Source organism: Diabrotica virgifera, chromosome 6 (genome assembly GCF_917563875.1).
Source record: "Diabrotica virgifera virgifera chromosome 6, PGI_DIABVI_V3a".
NCBI classification, from domain to species: domain Eukaryota; kingdom Metazoa; phylum Arthropoda; class Insecta; order Coleoptera; family Chrysomelidae; genus Diabrotica; species Diabrotica virgifera.
Genome location: NC_065448.1, coordinates 255447115 through 255464062, shown reverse-complemented (window position 1 = coordinate 255464062; position 16948 = coordinate 255447115). Strand labels below are relative to the sequence as shown.

The following is a 16948-nucleotide window of genomic DNA, read 5'->3' as shown; positions in this document are numbered from 1 at the left end:
CATATTCACTCGCAAATAACTCGAAAAGTATTAACTTAGTGAAAAAATTCTATAGAACAAAAGTTACTTAGAATTAGTCATTTTATACAATTTCGGACTTATTCTGAACGTATATTTTTTCACCCCCGAGAAAATATTTTTCACCCCGTATTTCCCAATTTTTGTAAAAGGGAGGGGATGTAGAATTGTAAACTTTTTCTTATATAATAATAGACAATTTCAACTACCTATTCCCATATTTTCATCCTTCCTTTATTTTTTTTTTGGAGGTTTTCGTAAAATTTTGTGTTCCCTGACCGGGCTATAAGTGAGGACGGGCTTGACATTTCTGAGTTGTTCTGTATATCAATATCGTTGTTCTTTTTGTGAGTATGTTTGATGTTAAAAGTTTCTTTGTATTGTACAGTTGCCTAAAGAATTTTCAGATATGGGTAATGACGGTTAACAAAAATAAATTTTATATACGTATCTTCAAATTACCTTTCATTCTTAACATTTTCTAGTAAAATGCAAATATGATCCTTCAAAGACTGCTTGAATGCTGCTATAGATTGGAGATCCGTTCCTGCATTACTAATGGTGACTAGAAGAATAGTTGCAACATATACTAGACGAAAACACCTTACATGTAAATCTTTAAGTCTATCCACGTCTAACATGAAAGTCTAAAAAATAAAAATAACATAAGAATAAATAAATAAATAATTTGAGAAATAATTCACTGGAAAAGTAAATCAAGAGTCGTCTTATATTTCAGTTCGTTCAGAGAGCTTACGTACGTTTCACTCTCATGAGAGATCCTCAGAGGGTGTTTATATGACTACCTCTATCTCAGTTAAAATAAACGAGTTGACGGGGAAGGAGTAATACTCTATCCTCTCTTGTACTGTATCTTGTACCTATGGACTTTATACATGATTATCTATCTTTTAATCGTATGAAATGAAGTCTAATTCAGTGGAATAGTACATTGTGTGCCTAGTAGGAACAGGTTCACATTCCCGGACGATGTAAAGATTGCCGTCGAGGCGCAAGCCGAGATAAGGCAATACAGAGTCCGGGAATTTGGCTTTTCCTACAAGGTATACATACTATTTTTTTGAAAATCGAACATTTAAATTATAATTTAAATTATAATGAACGTGTTAAAATTTTCAAATAGACATATTATTATTATTATTTTGACTCAAATATTCGTGATGCCACCAAATACAGATTTTGTAACTATAGAAACAAAAATATTTAATTGTCACATTTGACACATTTGCTTATTTTTGGCAGTATGGTGTTTTCTGTGATTGTAATCATTTTAAAAAGCAAAATTACCTAATTTCGACCCATGTAATTCGACTATTGTAACTCAATTTTGGTTGAACTGAGATAATCGCGTTTGAAAATTTTTTGCAAACCGTTCGCTGTAAGAAATGACGATATCTTTTAAACAAATACTCCTTACACACTGAAATTTCTGATATATTATATTTAAAGGGTTTTAAGGGATTTCACAAATCAAACATAACAAAAAACACATTTTTTTTGCTAAATCTTGTAGACTTACTATAGTTTTCGTCGAAGCAATTAAGGAAAAAATAATACTTACTCTAGACTTAGTAACAGTAAATGACGTTATCTTTGGAAGAAATACGCCTTACAAATTTAAATTTCTGTTATATTATGTATAAAAGGTTTTAAGGAATTTCACAGATCAAACATAACAAAAAACACATTTTTTGCTAAATTTTGTAGACTTACTATAGTTTTCGTCGAAACAGATTTATTGAAGCAAAACAGTACCATTTAAAAAATTGTGATAAAAAAAATTTCGAAATAACTAAAATTAGAGTCTAACTAGAGAAAACTATAGTAAGTCAAACAGTTTAACTAAAACTTGGAATACCTTCCGCTGTTTCTTGCAAACGAAGACTACAGTAACTCAACTTACTATAGTTTTCGCTTGCAGGACTGTGGGTCAGTAAACTTACTATACACATGCAAAATGCTTTACTGGTTGCCTTAAAATCCATACCTGACTTACCATACTTTTCCACCAAAATACAGATTAAAAAGAATAATAATACTATTATAGTAAGTCAAATGTAAGTTTTTTTGAGTTACGATAGTCTTCGTTTGCATGGGTCGATTTAATCATGAGTGATGGTGAGTTTTCGATTCCTGGTACCCTTCCAGAACTGATGGAAGTAGTGAATAATGAATGCTTCATTAAGTTTATTACCAACAAAATCCAGAGACAAATATATCTATTCATACAACCGTAACATGGACTATCGTAAGAATAAAAATGCTAGTTCTTTCTCAGAAAATGTTATAATAGCATACTTCTTGGAGCTTGGTTCCAAGATGAAATCTTCAACTTTGTGGGCGAATATTGAAAATAAAGTTTTTCTATAATAACTTTGTTCTAAATCTGCCGTAAGGGAAAAATATTTCCTTACAGTAAGGAAATAACAATTCCGTAGTTTTTTTTTCAATCTGTTACATCACAGTAAGTAACACTAAGCATTTTTGTTAAACGAACATATGTGAGAGGAGTTATAGTCCAATGATTATCAACTCCTAGTAGGTTTATTACTAATAACAAAACTAAGTCACTTATTTTCACTTAAAACTCTAAACACTTTAAAACACTTATTTTCTAAATGATAAGTCAAGAGGAGTCAATGTTTCGTTGGGGTGCTTTTCCACTCGTTTGAAATATTTATCACTGTATTTGACGATCATATGCTTCACTGTCTCGATCTTCAAGTCCATGTAAATGTCTGCATTTGGAATGAACCACGGTGCATTTGTGATGGCACGAATGTTGTAATGGCATACTTCTTGGAGAGTTGTTCTTTAATAAATTTGTTCTGAATCTGCTGTAAGGAAAAAATATTTCCTTACAGTAAGGAAATAACATTTCCGTACAGTTATTTTTCGTTTCTAGGCAACGGCTAAGAATAAGGAAATATCGAACGTTTCATTCAAAAATGTGAAAAATGTCTAAATCCTAATCGATTTTCGAAAAATATACTTACTTCAGGATATTCCTCGCCGCTTGGCCAGTCGATTAATTCTACACAGGCTTGACAGAAGGCCCATTTGAAAACACCTTTTATAAATTTTTCATATTCTACATTCTCCGGTACAGCTTGGCCACTATTTATATATCTTAATAACCATTTACGAGTTTGCTCAAGACCATCTAGAACAGTTCCAAACAGTTCATTGATCACACATTCACATTAGTCAATAAAATATTATATGAAAAATATTTTAGATATCTATCTATAGTGATGAGCGCGCTAATAACCAGCAAAATAACGCAAAAGGTGGAAAACATAATAGGCTGTGAAATAAAAAGAAATAAAACTAGTAGAGGTGGGAAATGATCGATATAAACCTATAAATTTACATTACATTACGATATTTCCCACCTTCATACATTAGCTTAAGAACTAGTTGACTTCAGTCATAATTATAGGTACGGCGTCGAAAAACAGTTTATTTTAATTTCTCGTGTTAGAACAAATCATTGAATAAATTAAGACAGACGCTAGTAAGAAAAACACTAATTATTAGTAGCCATTTTAATTATAAATCAAACTAATAATAAAAATAACTCAGCTAAAATATTTTCCTAAACGTCATACGTAGATATAATATTATGACTGAAGTCAACTAAAGCTAATGTCTAAAGGTGGGATATATCGTAATGTAATATAAATTTATAGGTTTATACTGATAATTTCCCACCTCTAATAGTTTCAATTCTTTTCATTCCACAACATAATATTATGTTTTCCATCTTTTGTGCTATTTTGCCTGTTATTAGTGCGCTGATCACTGTACAATAGTTTTTTACATTACCGTATTGTACAGCAAGATAATCGGCAAACTTCTTTCTTTCCAATTCCACACTACACGCAATAATGTCTGGTCGAGCCATTTGAAGGGTAAAATTAGCCATATCCAACTGCATAAGGTCTAACGTCTAAAAATACATGTAATAATTTAGAATATCTTAATTTGTCATTTTAATTAAATAAAATAACACTATATATTATCCTTTTCATCATCATTTTTCAGTGCGTAACAAATGATAGGAAAAAGGGTAAGTTCGTGATAATACACATTTATGACATTTATTCTAACATGACATTTTAGTTAAATCTGACAGTTGTCACATTTTATTTTCAATTTGGAATAAAAACAAATCAAATGTGTTTCTTGCAGTTATAAAATGGTATTTTTTTTTATTTGTATAGTTTATAAATTATACAGATTATATTTGTAATATGATTATCTAATTAAATTTTTTTTTATTATGGCGCCATCTATCGACAACTAGAATAAATGTTATAAAAATGTCACCGACGAAATGTAATCACCGACGTGCCTTTTTTTCTGTCACATACAATTTAATGCGTTAGAAAGAAATCGAAAAACTGTGATGCACTGAAAGATGATCATGAGAAATACTGTATGTAGTTACATTATTAGTATGCAATTAAAAAAAAAATAGCGTAAGAACACAATTTGTTAAACCCCCGTAAGTGAATCGGTATCAATAGAATCTTCATGATTAATTGGGATGTTAAAATATATTATCTTTAAAGCGACTTCTGGAATATCTTGAACATATCGAATTTCATATACCCAAAGTTGATACCGCCACTTTGTTGCGCATTCTGACGGATTTTCGTTTCGACTATACAACTCAGTGTTGTTATGTATGGGAAATATTTAGTTCTAAAATATATTCCCGAAAAAATGATATGAATATTATAATATACAGGGTGTAACAAAAATACAGGTCATAAATTAAATCACATATTCTGGGACCAAAAATAGTTCGATTGAACCTAACTTACCTTAGTACAAATATGCACACAAAAAAAGTTACAGCCCTTTGAAGTTACACGATAAAAATCGATTTTTTCCGATATATCGAAAACTATTAGAGATTTCTTAATGAAAATGGACACGTGGCATTCTTATGGCAGGAACATTTTAAAAACAAATTATAGTTAAATTTGTACACCCCATAAAAATTTTATGGGGGTTTTGTTCCCTTAAACTCCCCCAAATTTTTTGTACATTCCAATTAAATTATTACTGTGGCACCCTTAGTTAAACACAATGTTTTTAAAACTTTTTTGCCTCTTAATATTTTTTCGATAAACCAGTTTTAATCGAGATACGGCTTCTTTTTTAATACGTTAACATAAAAATTTTATGGGGGTTCTGTGCCTTTAAACCCCCCAAATGTTTGTATACGTTCCAATTAAACTATTATTGCGGTACCATTAGTTAAACAGGATGTTTTTAAAACTTTTTTGCCTCTTAGTATTTTTCCGATGAGGCACCTTTTATCGAGATAAAATATTATTTTCTAATATGGTTCAAAATATACCTCAAACTGTAATTTATAAAAAAAAAATTAGGGCACTCGTGGGAGTGCCGACAGAAGTGAAAACTTCTTACGAAGCAAGCCCCTTCGCGTACACACTCTATCCCTCCTCCAACCATTTTAACTTCGGTCGAACGCAATTCAACCTATAGTATATATAAATTGCTAATATCTGCCGTGTCTATAACGATCAATGCTTTTCTAAATGATTTTAATCACGGACGTAATTTTTTGTCTGTCACTTCCAACTTAATGCGTTAGAAAGAAATCGAAAAACTGTGACCCACTGAAAGATGTCTATGAGAAGGAGAATATAATACTGTCTGTGTGTTCTATCCACATCTGCAAAACATTAAAATATAAACAAAACAGTCGGACCACACAAATTAGGGCACTGGGGTCTATTATGTAACCGGGCTCTCGAGATGCTATGTGTTAAGGTTTGATAATCATAATATTACAGTCACCCTCCAGGGGTGTGGTGTAAGGAGTTAGCGTGTTACAATATTGTATAATTATAAAACAAATTACCTCGAGTATACCTTGGAAAGTCTCTATGACATCCACTGTCATTGATAACTCAAGTATTTTATTATCACGTACAGGTGCACACAATTTTGACATTACAGAGACCACATATTGAGCATAGTTCTAAAAATAGAAATATTCAAAATTTAAATGTGATCTTATAGGCTCCTACGTACCAAAAAAAAAAAGTTTATTAACAGCAAGCTGAAAATTTGTTAGTAGCTTAACGGTGTCTATTCGGACAAACCTTGATGTATGGGAACACTGCAACAGGGGAAGTTTTAATTGTGGAAAGTGATTTTAGTTTATGATTGTAAAAACTAGCAGGTTGTTTTTAAGTTTATTCAATATGGTGTATTCCACGAATATACGACTGTTTTGGATTATCGCGACGACGAATATTTTAGTGTGCAACATAAGAAGTACGAAAGTATTTTGCTATAATAATTACTCCAATAAACAACAATATAATTTGCAATTTACTTTCGTTCTTTATATTTTGCACAGTAAAATATTCGTTGTCGCGATAATCCAAGAGGGTCGTATATTCGTGGAATGGGGTATAGCAAACTTTATATAATATATATGAAAAAATGTTTGTCCGATAAATATGTTGGGCATTTTAATAAGTCCGACACGTAGAACATGTCAAATCACAGGAATTATGTTCTTCTTCGTCCTCTTTATCAACAATTCTGCTTGTTCATTGGCGGATTGATACCTCTATGGAAGGTTGTCACTCCACCTTTTGCGCGGTTGACCGATACTTCTTCTACCGATTGGTGATTTATCTCTTGCTATTTTGACCACACGTGTTCTGGTTATGTGGTTATTCCATTATTTTTTTCTATTTAGTATCCATTCGCTTATACAATGTACGTTACATTGTCTTCTAATGTCTTCACTCCTCTTTCTATCTCTTAGCTTGAGCGTATTTCCTGTAATTTTTCTCAGTACTCTCATCTCTGCGGTTTCCAGTAGTATTTGTGTTCTGGCTGTATCGGGTCTTGTTTCTGATGCATATGCTATTATTGGTCTTACACTGGCTTTATAAATTCTTGACCTCATCTCAGTGTTAATAGTCAGTTTCGCCGTATAGTGTTATTAAGGCATCCTGTCAGTCTATTTGCTTTTTGTACTTGATTTCTCACTTCGTTGTCCAGGTCTCCGTAACCAGACAATGTAATTCTAAGGTATTCTACTTCCATTACTTGTTCAATACTGATACCATCAATTTCTATTTTACATCTGATTGGTTCTTTACTGATTACTATTGTTTTAGTTTTCTAAGATGAAATTTTCATACTGAATTCTTTTGCTCTTATGTTAAATCTGTGGACTAATCGTTGCAGACTATCTTCATCTTTGTTTGAGTATTTTTACTTCTTTGTTTACCATTATATACCCTCTTCCTTTGTTGACGTTTTTGATGATGTCATCCATGATTAAATTGAAGAGCATAGGACTCAATGAGTCTCCCTGTCTCATTCTATTGCCTATATCTATAGGTTCTGTAAGTTGTTCATCTCTTCGACTTTCATTTTACCGACTCCTGACTCACAGGAATTATGTTGGTGGTAAATAGCAGTCTGATTTTTGCATGAGAGTTTAATGAAAGGGTAACAAACCAATTGGAAGTTCTGTCCGACAAAATACATGGGACGTTTTTGTAGTCTGACGTTCGAAACCTGTAACCTGTTCTACAATTAAAACTTCCCCTGGTCCAGTGTTCCCTTACATCAAAGTTTGTCCGACTAGACACCGTTAAGCTATTAACAATTTTTCAGCTTGCTATTAATAAACTATTTTTTGGTACGCGGGGTCCAGACTTATTAAAAATGGTAAAAAGTATGTAACACAATGGTTTGTTAAAAAACTCGCCTTAAAATCCAAAGTACCCTTCTCCGCTTGTTGTTTGATCAAATCAGAATCCAAAACTTCCGAAATTTGCTGCTTGATCCTTGTATGTTGTGGTAATAATACAGCAAATAATCCTTCTTTAATTTCTTCTAGAAGATTCAACGCCTGTAAAATAAGTGATGATAAAAATTTAATCTAAAACAAACATAAATATGTGTGCTATGGCATAACGTCTAATACAACCTAGCCAACTTTTTCTTTTGTCTCTTGAATAAACTAACCAACTTACAATATAAGTATACAAGACCTCAAGACTTTGGCAGATAGACTATCTATTCTATAGGAACACTAGATAGACTTCTTATAGGGTTTTTCATCGATTGTCATTTGTTTCAAGTTTCTGTCAAATGTCGTAACCCCATTCCACGAATATACGACCCTCTTGGATTATTGCGACAACGAATATTTTACTGTGCAAAATATGAAGAACGAAAGTAAATTGCAAATTGTATTGTTGTTTATTGGATTAATTATTAGAGCAAAATACTTTCGTACTTCTCATGTCGCACACTAAAATATTCGTTGTCGCGATAATCCAAAACAGTTGTACATTCGTGGAATACACCATATAATCCGTGTATAATAAAGATATACACGGATTATACAACATATGACAGAAGCTCAAAACAATAATGACTGTGAATAAAAAGCCCTATTCGCGGTGAATACACGGTTTACCTTTACCATGCCAACTGACTGAATGACGAAATTCTATGTCATAAAAAAGCATGCTTTTTTGCTCCAAATCTTAAAGAAAACTAACTGCAAGTTTTCGGATCAATAAGCGGGTAAGCTTTTAACTAAAGATAATGTCAGTGAAGATATTAAAAGGCTTAAGAAGACAGATGGCCTCAAAACTACATAGAAAAATTAAATTGAATGTCTATAAAACACTAATAAGACCAGTGCTAACATATGGTTCAGAAACTTGGTCACTTACACAGAATGACCAAGAAAGAACTGCTCAAACGTTTCGAGCGAAAAATCCTAATAAGAATATACCTATGGAGTATGGAGGGATAAAAGAACAAGGTTTGTGACGCAGGAGTTACAACTTTGAGTTAGAGTTAGAGCATGGAGAAGAGTTGCCAGAGACAGGGGCGAATGGAGGACTGTTCTGAAGAAGGCTTTGGCTCATAAAGACGGATCTGAACGCCTCTGATGATGATGATGAAGCGGGTAAGGCAAGGCAGTCCAATCCTATTTATCATAGACTGATGGATGAAATCATAGAATGAAGATCGAGAACGATGTCGGCAAATTGTCATGGAAGTTACCCTTGCCTAAAATTTGGGCACGGTACTCAAAGAAGATAGATGAAATAGAGGTATCGATATAAATAGGCGAAAAAAATCTTAAATTTACGATTTGTAGATGACACAACCATTCTCGCCAAATCGGAAATGAAATTATCTCAACTACTGGAGAAAATAGAATATATCAGTAAAAAAGCAGGTCTCGAAATAAATAGAGAAAGGACAAGGATTATGGTAATATATAGAGCCAACATCGAACAAAACCAACCCACACTAATAAATTACATTAAGATTGTAAGCCACGTGTGTACCTGTGGTGTATGAGAACTAACACTGAAGGATGCATTGAAAAAATAAGACAGAGAACATCAATAGCAAAAAAATGCAATAACTAAGCTGGTTAAAGTCTGGAGAAGCCATGAAATCAGTGTAGGAACTAAAATCAGACTGGTCATATGCATAATCGTTCCAGTTTTCCTATATAAATCTACAAGAAAATCAACAAAAAGAGCATGCATTCGAGATGTTCTAGTGGAGATGCTGAGAATTCCTTGCCGGTAGAACAAAAATACGAATTTCATGGATAAAAAGAAGAGTTATCCAGTGCATGAGCAAACAAAAAGAAATATTATTCTATATCACAGTAACAGTATAGCATTATATATGCTTATGTAGGTATTAAGAAATACTTCGACTCATAATAGAGAGTATAATAGATAGTGAACAGTCAGTAGGTAGACACCAGAGTCCATAGTTAAAGGTTTAACCGCTTGTCTACAGAAACCTTTCAGACAGAGTAATAAGAAGAAGCTTTTTAAAATGTTAAAGTTAACTAAATGCACATAAATTGGATTGAAATAAAATTCTTACTAATGATTTTTTTATGTCTTACTAATGAACTTTTCTTCTTAATAATATAATAGTAAAAGTATTTGGCATTTTTACCACAGATAATTATTTTGTAATTTTACTCTGATGCCATTAAACTTTGGTACCAATAACGTTAGGGCTATTGGATTTTAATGGTTGTAATTTATTATATATCTAATGGAAAATTTTAAAAGAATATAAGATCTACAATAAATTTAAAAAATATATCCTTATGTTATTTTGGAATATTGATATACACATCTTATTTCTAATTTACTTATGCAGATAACTTGATTTATTAAAAAACTTTCATTAAAAACTTTTTTTGTGAACCTATCAGGAACTAAAATATTCTGCGTCTTTAAGTTCCCTCTCCTCAACAGAGATAGGCTACTACAATTGCAAACTCTTCTCTTGTCTTCAGCTGTTCTTTAGCTGTTCAAAATTTAGCCCTCTCAATAGCAGGGTGTTTTTAAGTCACGATAGTCTTTTCCAGTCTCCCTCTTTACCTCAATTCTTCCTTTCACTATTAGTTGAGCATATTGTTCTTTATTATTTCTCAGTAAATGGCCTATGATGTTTTGCTAACCTTCACTGTGTTAAAAAGTTCTCATTCCTTGCCTATTCTATATAGCACTTTTTCGTTTGATATATGAGATGTTCATGAAACCTTGAGGATTCTCCAGTAGTATCACATTTCAAAAGTCTCTAATATATTTATTGTTGATTTTTTAAGGGTTGATGTTTCAACTGTATAGAGGACAGTCAACCAGACATAGCATTTTAATAAATGTAGTTGAAGAAATATTAGCATTATTACTTTGTGTACACATTGTATATGAATATGTGAGAAGAGAAAGCGGACATGTCCATAAATAGGCATTTGTGACATTTTGACAGAAATCCATTACATATCAAATCCATACATTTACAAAACCGGACATATATTTACACATAACAAAGCATTGTTAGTACAAAGATATGTCCAGTTCCTCTACAAAATGGTGTGTCTTCATAATAACGGATTTCTGTCAAAATGTCAAAAATGCCTATTTATAGACATGTCCAACCTATTTTGGATCCACCACTGGTAATTAACTTCAGTTTGAGGCAAAAAGTTTAAATGAGGCAAAAGTCAAAAAATCGGCTACTAGGTATATGTAAGGCTGTAAACTATTCAATGGCTGCAACTGTACATGTTCAAATAATTGATAATAAAAAATGTACATGACCAAATTTTAAACTTTAAAGTACCTGAGTGTAAACTGGAGGGTTTTCATTTAACTGTTGTTTTAAAATATCCCAAAATGCTTTGTGCATTGTGTTCTTGATTATTCCCTGGACACTATTAGGTTCTGGTTCTGCCCTTTTTAACCTAAAATCCTTGTCAACCACTATTTGATGCACCAAAGCCATATCTCTCATACCATTAGCTGCTTGCATGATCTCTTCCAGTGAAACAAACTTTGGTGGAGATGCAGCAGTCAATCCACTAGCAACCATGAACTGATGAGAAGTGGTGCGCTGACTGTAAAAGATTCAATCAACAATTTTCTTAATAAAAAGGTGAAATATACAAAAGTAACTATCGGGAACTAACTAAGGCTTTGTCCATATGCGGGTGGTTGATTAGCGGTTGATGCTGCTGTTAGCCGACATTTGTATCGTACATATGAAAGCAATTGACTGGCGGTCCCATTTCTTTCCTAGTTAACTTACAACCGCCGCGGTTTGAAGACGGAGCGGTTGCATGTGTACGATTCCACTTGTTCCTTGGCAACTCCAACCGCTGTGGTTGGGTTTTTCAGGTAAACTGTGACGTCGACGTTGGCAAACCACCCTCATGTGGACAAGCTGTAACTAACTATTCGGGAACTATCCCATTTTATTTTTTAAATATAGAAAAAGTTTCTTTTATTATAATTTATTAAAATAATTATTTTTATTTAAAGCATTTTTTCTGCCTCACCATGCATTACTTAATATTAAATAATATAATTTTTGTTGGAATAATCAGAAAGTCTATGCGATGAACAATCATTTTTTTGTTGAAACGTATTTTGTTTACTGCGCAGGTAAATGAGCGAATCAGAATATGAATATGCAAATTTGTCAGAAAGCGGCTCACAAGGAAGAGATAAGTTGTAAGTGCTAAGTACAAAAAGGATTATAATATTTTATACTGGAATAAGTAAGTGTAATAGCTTACAATCCCATGTAAATGATAAATATGAATAAAACAACTGTTTTTTTTTGCTTTCACATTATTATTTTCAATTCTCGATTGCACTTGAGTGTGAAAAATTATAGTAATATTAAAACAACGCTGCTCAAATTATCTCGAGTGTGCACAGTTTGGCCAGTTTAGCGTACTCGAGTTTACGCAGTTAACTCAAGTGTACACGTTAAGGCGGGGTTATAAAGTAAAGATTGTAGACTGATTATTGTATAAATATTTTAGGTCATTCAAAAATGTGTTCATTGACTTATCAAGGCAGCTTAAAAGTAAATTAAAAAGTGTAATAATTACCGTCTCCCTGTAAATCCAGAAGATCCATCATCACTTGTATAAGAGCACTCACTGGTGGTTCTAATTCTAGATGAGCCTTGTTCATCATTGTTGCCTTTTGGAATATCTTTATTTTCACTCATAGCACCAATTCTCTTTAACACTAAAAGAAACAATGATAATAATAATAGTTCGACCCCAGAAATGTATTTTCATCTACACAATGAGCAATGTAAGGAATAAGGAAGACATAACAAGGTTAATAAGCTCTGCCATGCAACAATGAATCATAGGTTTAAATAACCACTTTCTTTTGTTGTAGAAATGGCATGGTTGGTATGTGCTAATTTCACAAATTACATAATAGAACAGTATTATTTGTTGCTTACATTTAAGAAAACGTTTCACAAAAAATTTGAATTTCTTTATCCAAAATATTTCTGTCAATTTCAGATATTTCTTTAATCTCAGCTGTTTATTGTTTACCAACAAAATCCTTCTCAAAAGTTGTTTGCATTGAAAACCAAGTTGTTGTCTGGGGAATTTTATTTTCCTAATATGGCATTTCAATGTCAAGTCAGTTCAGTCGTATTCATGGGCGTAACATTTTTTAATTACCTGCAAAAAGTATTTTATTCGTGAAAATACACTTCTCCAAGAAATTAACGCATCACCTTAAAAATGGGTGATTTTTGATGTCTCGAATTTCCTAAACCTGTTGTCCGATTTTTGTGATTCTTCTATTTCTGTATAAATGGAATTATTGATATGAAAGTAAGTGAATCACAATTAACAATGAACATTGCACAAATATTGACATCTGTGTCGCGAAATGACTTGCAGGTGCAGGTTCTTAACATGACGAATAATTTATTTATGAGACAAGCGTAATTTGTCTTTCCTTTATTCAATAATTCTTTTAGTCCAGAAAGCCACTGCGCATCCGCTAGGAAAAATATTTTAATTCGGATTCTTTGCACAGTCTTACTCAAAAAGAACTCCTTTTAACGAATTTGCATGTTGCCAGGACCAAAAGGTGGTCAAAAATTTTTTAAACTTTTTTTTTATTTTTTTCCTAAAATTATTTTTTTTGCATGAAAAAAAGTTTTTTTTAGGTTTTTTGGATCACTCCAAACATAAAAGGTCTTTAGTGACCTTTCTCTAAAAATGATAGTTTTTGACATATAAGCGATTAAAAATTGAAAAATTGCGAAATCGGCAATTTTTAACCCTCAAAAACTATGTGAAAAACTGAAAATTTGAATGTTGCCAAGGTAGGTAGATATTCTTTAAACATCGATTGATGAAACCCCGAAGAGTTTTTTGCAATACAATATTCAAAACTCATTTGTTTTTTAATTGCTAATCAAGCGTGCGCGACACTATTTTCCACCGACAGTATGGTGCAAATGAAAGGAATAAATTCGTTATTTCGTAAACCGGCAAGTTTAAAGGAAAAATCCCGAAACAGGTCGATTTTTATTTTTAAGTTATGATATTGTGACATATATGGTATACTAGTGACGTCATCCGTCTGGGCGTGATGACGTAATCAGTGATTTTTTTAAATGAGAATAGGGGTCGTGTGGTAGCTCATTTGAAAGGTTCTTCAATTCTCTATTCAGTAATGTAAACATTTACATAATTATTTATACAGCGTGTCCTTCTACTTCTTTTTTTGTCAAATAATTTCATTTAATAAACATTTTTTGGACACCCTGTATAAATAATTATGTAAATGTTTATATTACTGAATAGAGAATTAAAGAACCTTTCAAATGAGCTACCACACGACCCCTATTCTTATTTAAAAAAAATCACTGATTACGTCATCACGCCCAGACGGATGACGTCACTAGTATACCATATATGTCACAATATCATAACTTAAAAACAAAAATCGACCTCTTTTGGGATTTTTCCTTAAAGTCGCCGGTTTAGGAAATAACGAATTTATTCCTTTCATTTGCACCATACTGTCGGTGGAAAATAGTGTCGCGCACGCTTGATTAGCAATTAAAAAACAAAGGAGTTTTGAATATTGTATTGCAAAAACCTCTTCGGGATTTCATCAATCGATGTTTAAAGGATATCTACCCACCTTGGCAACATTCAAATTTTCAGTTTTTCACATAGTTTTTGAGGGTTAAAAATGGCCGATTTCGCAATTTTTCAATTTTTACTCGCTTATATGTCAAAAACTATCATTTTTAGAGAAAAGTCACTAAAGACCTTTTCTGTTTGGAATGATCCAAAAAACCTAAAAAAACTTTTTTCCATGCAAAAAAAATAATTTTAAGAAAAAAACAAAAAAAAAACGTTAAAAAATTAAAAAATTTTTCACCACCTTTTGGTGTTGGCAACATGCAAATTTGTTAAAAGGAGTCCTTTTTGAGTAAGATTGTGCAAAAAATCCGAATTAGAATATTTTTCCTAGCGGATCCGCAGTGGCTTTCTGGACTATTTGGAAACCAAAGATTTGTTCGATTCCCGAATAAAGGCCCATTTATACATACCCGGGCCGTGTCCGTTCCGGGTCAGTGCCGAGTCCGGGTATTTTTAATGCAATATTTACATACAACCGGGTTGTGGCAGTGTGCGTACCGGGCCGAATAAGAGAGGAAAACGTTATTACACATCTCTGTGTAAAAGATAGTTGAAAATATTTCGGCTTGGATAGAAGATCTCACCTCACAATATCTATTGCTTGTCTGTTTTCCAGCAGTCGCGTTCACAAAACAATAAAATCGTGTTTAAAGTCCCTGCGACCCGTGTCATTTTCGTGCATCGCCAGTGCCGACAGCAAAAATATCGGCTGGGATTAATTTCAGACCGGGCCCGGATGGGCCCCGTCCGGGAAACGCCAATGTATAAATATACTCATAAGAGTACATATTGTTTTTTTTTTGGACCGGGCCCTGTCTTAACACGGAACGGACACGGCCCTGATATGTATAAATGGGCCTTAATACTGTGTTGTTACGTGTAACCTATGTAACGTCCTGTAAAACTCCTAAAAAATAATTGATAATGATCTACACTGTAAAATCTGCAAATATTATAGATGAAAACGCAATAAATAAAAGGAACAAATTGTTTAATTCCATAATCATTTATAATTACAATTACATATTATTTCAATACTAGATCGTAAAATAAATAATATGTTTGTGTCTTAAACTAGAAGGGCATAATGGGTTGCCTAATTAGTAGAAATTTTGATAATGAAAAAAGTTCAATTTATGATTTTAATTTATAACCTTTGTTTTAAAATATTTACAAAGTTTAAAGTAATTTTATAAAAGATGATCAGCTATTTTTCACACTAAAAAATAACATATTTAAAGTTATAAAAATTTATTGTTTTATATGGCGACACCTATCGTAGAAAAGCTCCAACACGGAATAGTAGTCATCGACATAAAACTTCGTCTACCTGACGATAGATGGCAACATCGAAGCCGTACCCAACTCATCGAAACCCAACAACTATAAATCCAAAACGCACAATATATTCTTCCATACTTTTCTTAATGTGTATGCAAATTGGTCGGTATATATATGAATAGGGTCGTATACGATTCCATGCATAGTTGTTGGGTTTCGCTGAGTTGGGTACGACCCCAATGTTGCCATCTATCGTCAGGTAGTCGAAGTTTTATGTCGATTCCTACTATTCCCTGTTGTAGCTTTTCTACGATAGGTGTCGCTAAATAAAACAATCAATTTATATCTTTAAATACGTAATTTTTGAGTATGAAAAATAGCTGATAATCTTTTATAAAATATACTTTAAACTTTTGTAAATATTTTAAAACAGAAGTTATAAACTGAAAGCATAAATTGAACTTTTTTCACTATCAAAATTTCTACTAATTAGGCAACTCATTATGCCCATTTAGGATTGAACACAAACTTATTATTTACCTTTTTTCATTCACAGTCATTTGTTTCGAGCTTCTGTCAAATGTCGTATAATCCGTGTATTAACCAAAGATTTTCTTTACATGTCTCTGGTATTAACCGTGTATATTAATATTATACACAGATTATGCAACATATGACAGAAGCTCGAAACATAGTATCACAGCATAATCTGTGATAGTATGTATAAGAAAGGCAATGTTTATGAGACCAAAAAAGTAAACAATACAACAACCGAAATTTGAATAAAAAATTGTGGAAGGAAATAGGGGAGAGGATGAATGTAGCAGACAATTTTTTAATATTATTAATTAGGACTGTTATGAAATGTGACCAACGAATGAGTAAACACATAAATACAATGTGAAAACTCTGATATATTATCTAATGCGTTTTTTCGTCTGAGCTCACATCTAATATAACCAATTTGTCTTACGACTTAAATTAGTACGACTTCGTACGAATAAAGTTTCGTACGGACTCGCATCCAATGTAACCGCCGAATCATTCGGGAATCGAATAAATCTTTTG

General features: G+C 32.5%; 1 protein-coding gene across 1 annotated transcript in view; it reads right to left on the bottom strand.

Moving 5' to 3' along the window:
• Nucleotides 1-13072, bottom strand: part of LOC114331544 (T-complex protein 11-like protein 1) — a 28201-nt gene extending 15129 nt beyond the window's left edge. Inside the window, exons 1-8 of the mRNA XM_028281141.2 lie at nucleotides 12883-13072; nucleotides 12515-12656; nucleotides 11239-11512; nucleotides 7820-7963; nucleotides 5942-6061; nucleotides 3868-3991; nucleotides 3036-3202; nucleotides 481-665 (exon numbers count right to left, since the gene is read on the bottom strand). Coding sequence (XP_028136942.1) covers nucleotides 481-665; nucleotides 3036-3202; nucleotides 3868-3991; nucleotides 5942-6061; nucleotides 7820-7963; nucleotides 11239-11512; nucleotides 12515-12636 — 1136 coding nt within the window. The 5' untranslated portion in view covers nucleotides 12637-12656; nucleotides 12883-13072. The remainder of the gene's footprint in view (nucleotides 1-480; nucleotides 666-3035; nucleotides 3203-3867; nucleotides 3992-5941; nucleotides 6062-7819; nucleotides 7964-11238; nucleotides 11513-12514; nucleotides 12657-12882) is intronic.
• Between the last annotated feature and the right edge of the window lie 3876 nt (nucleotides 13073-16948).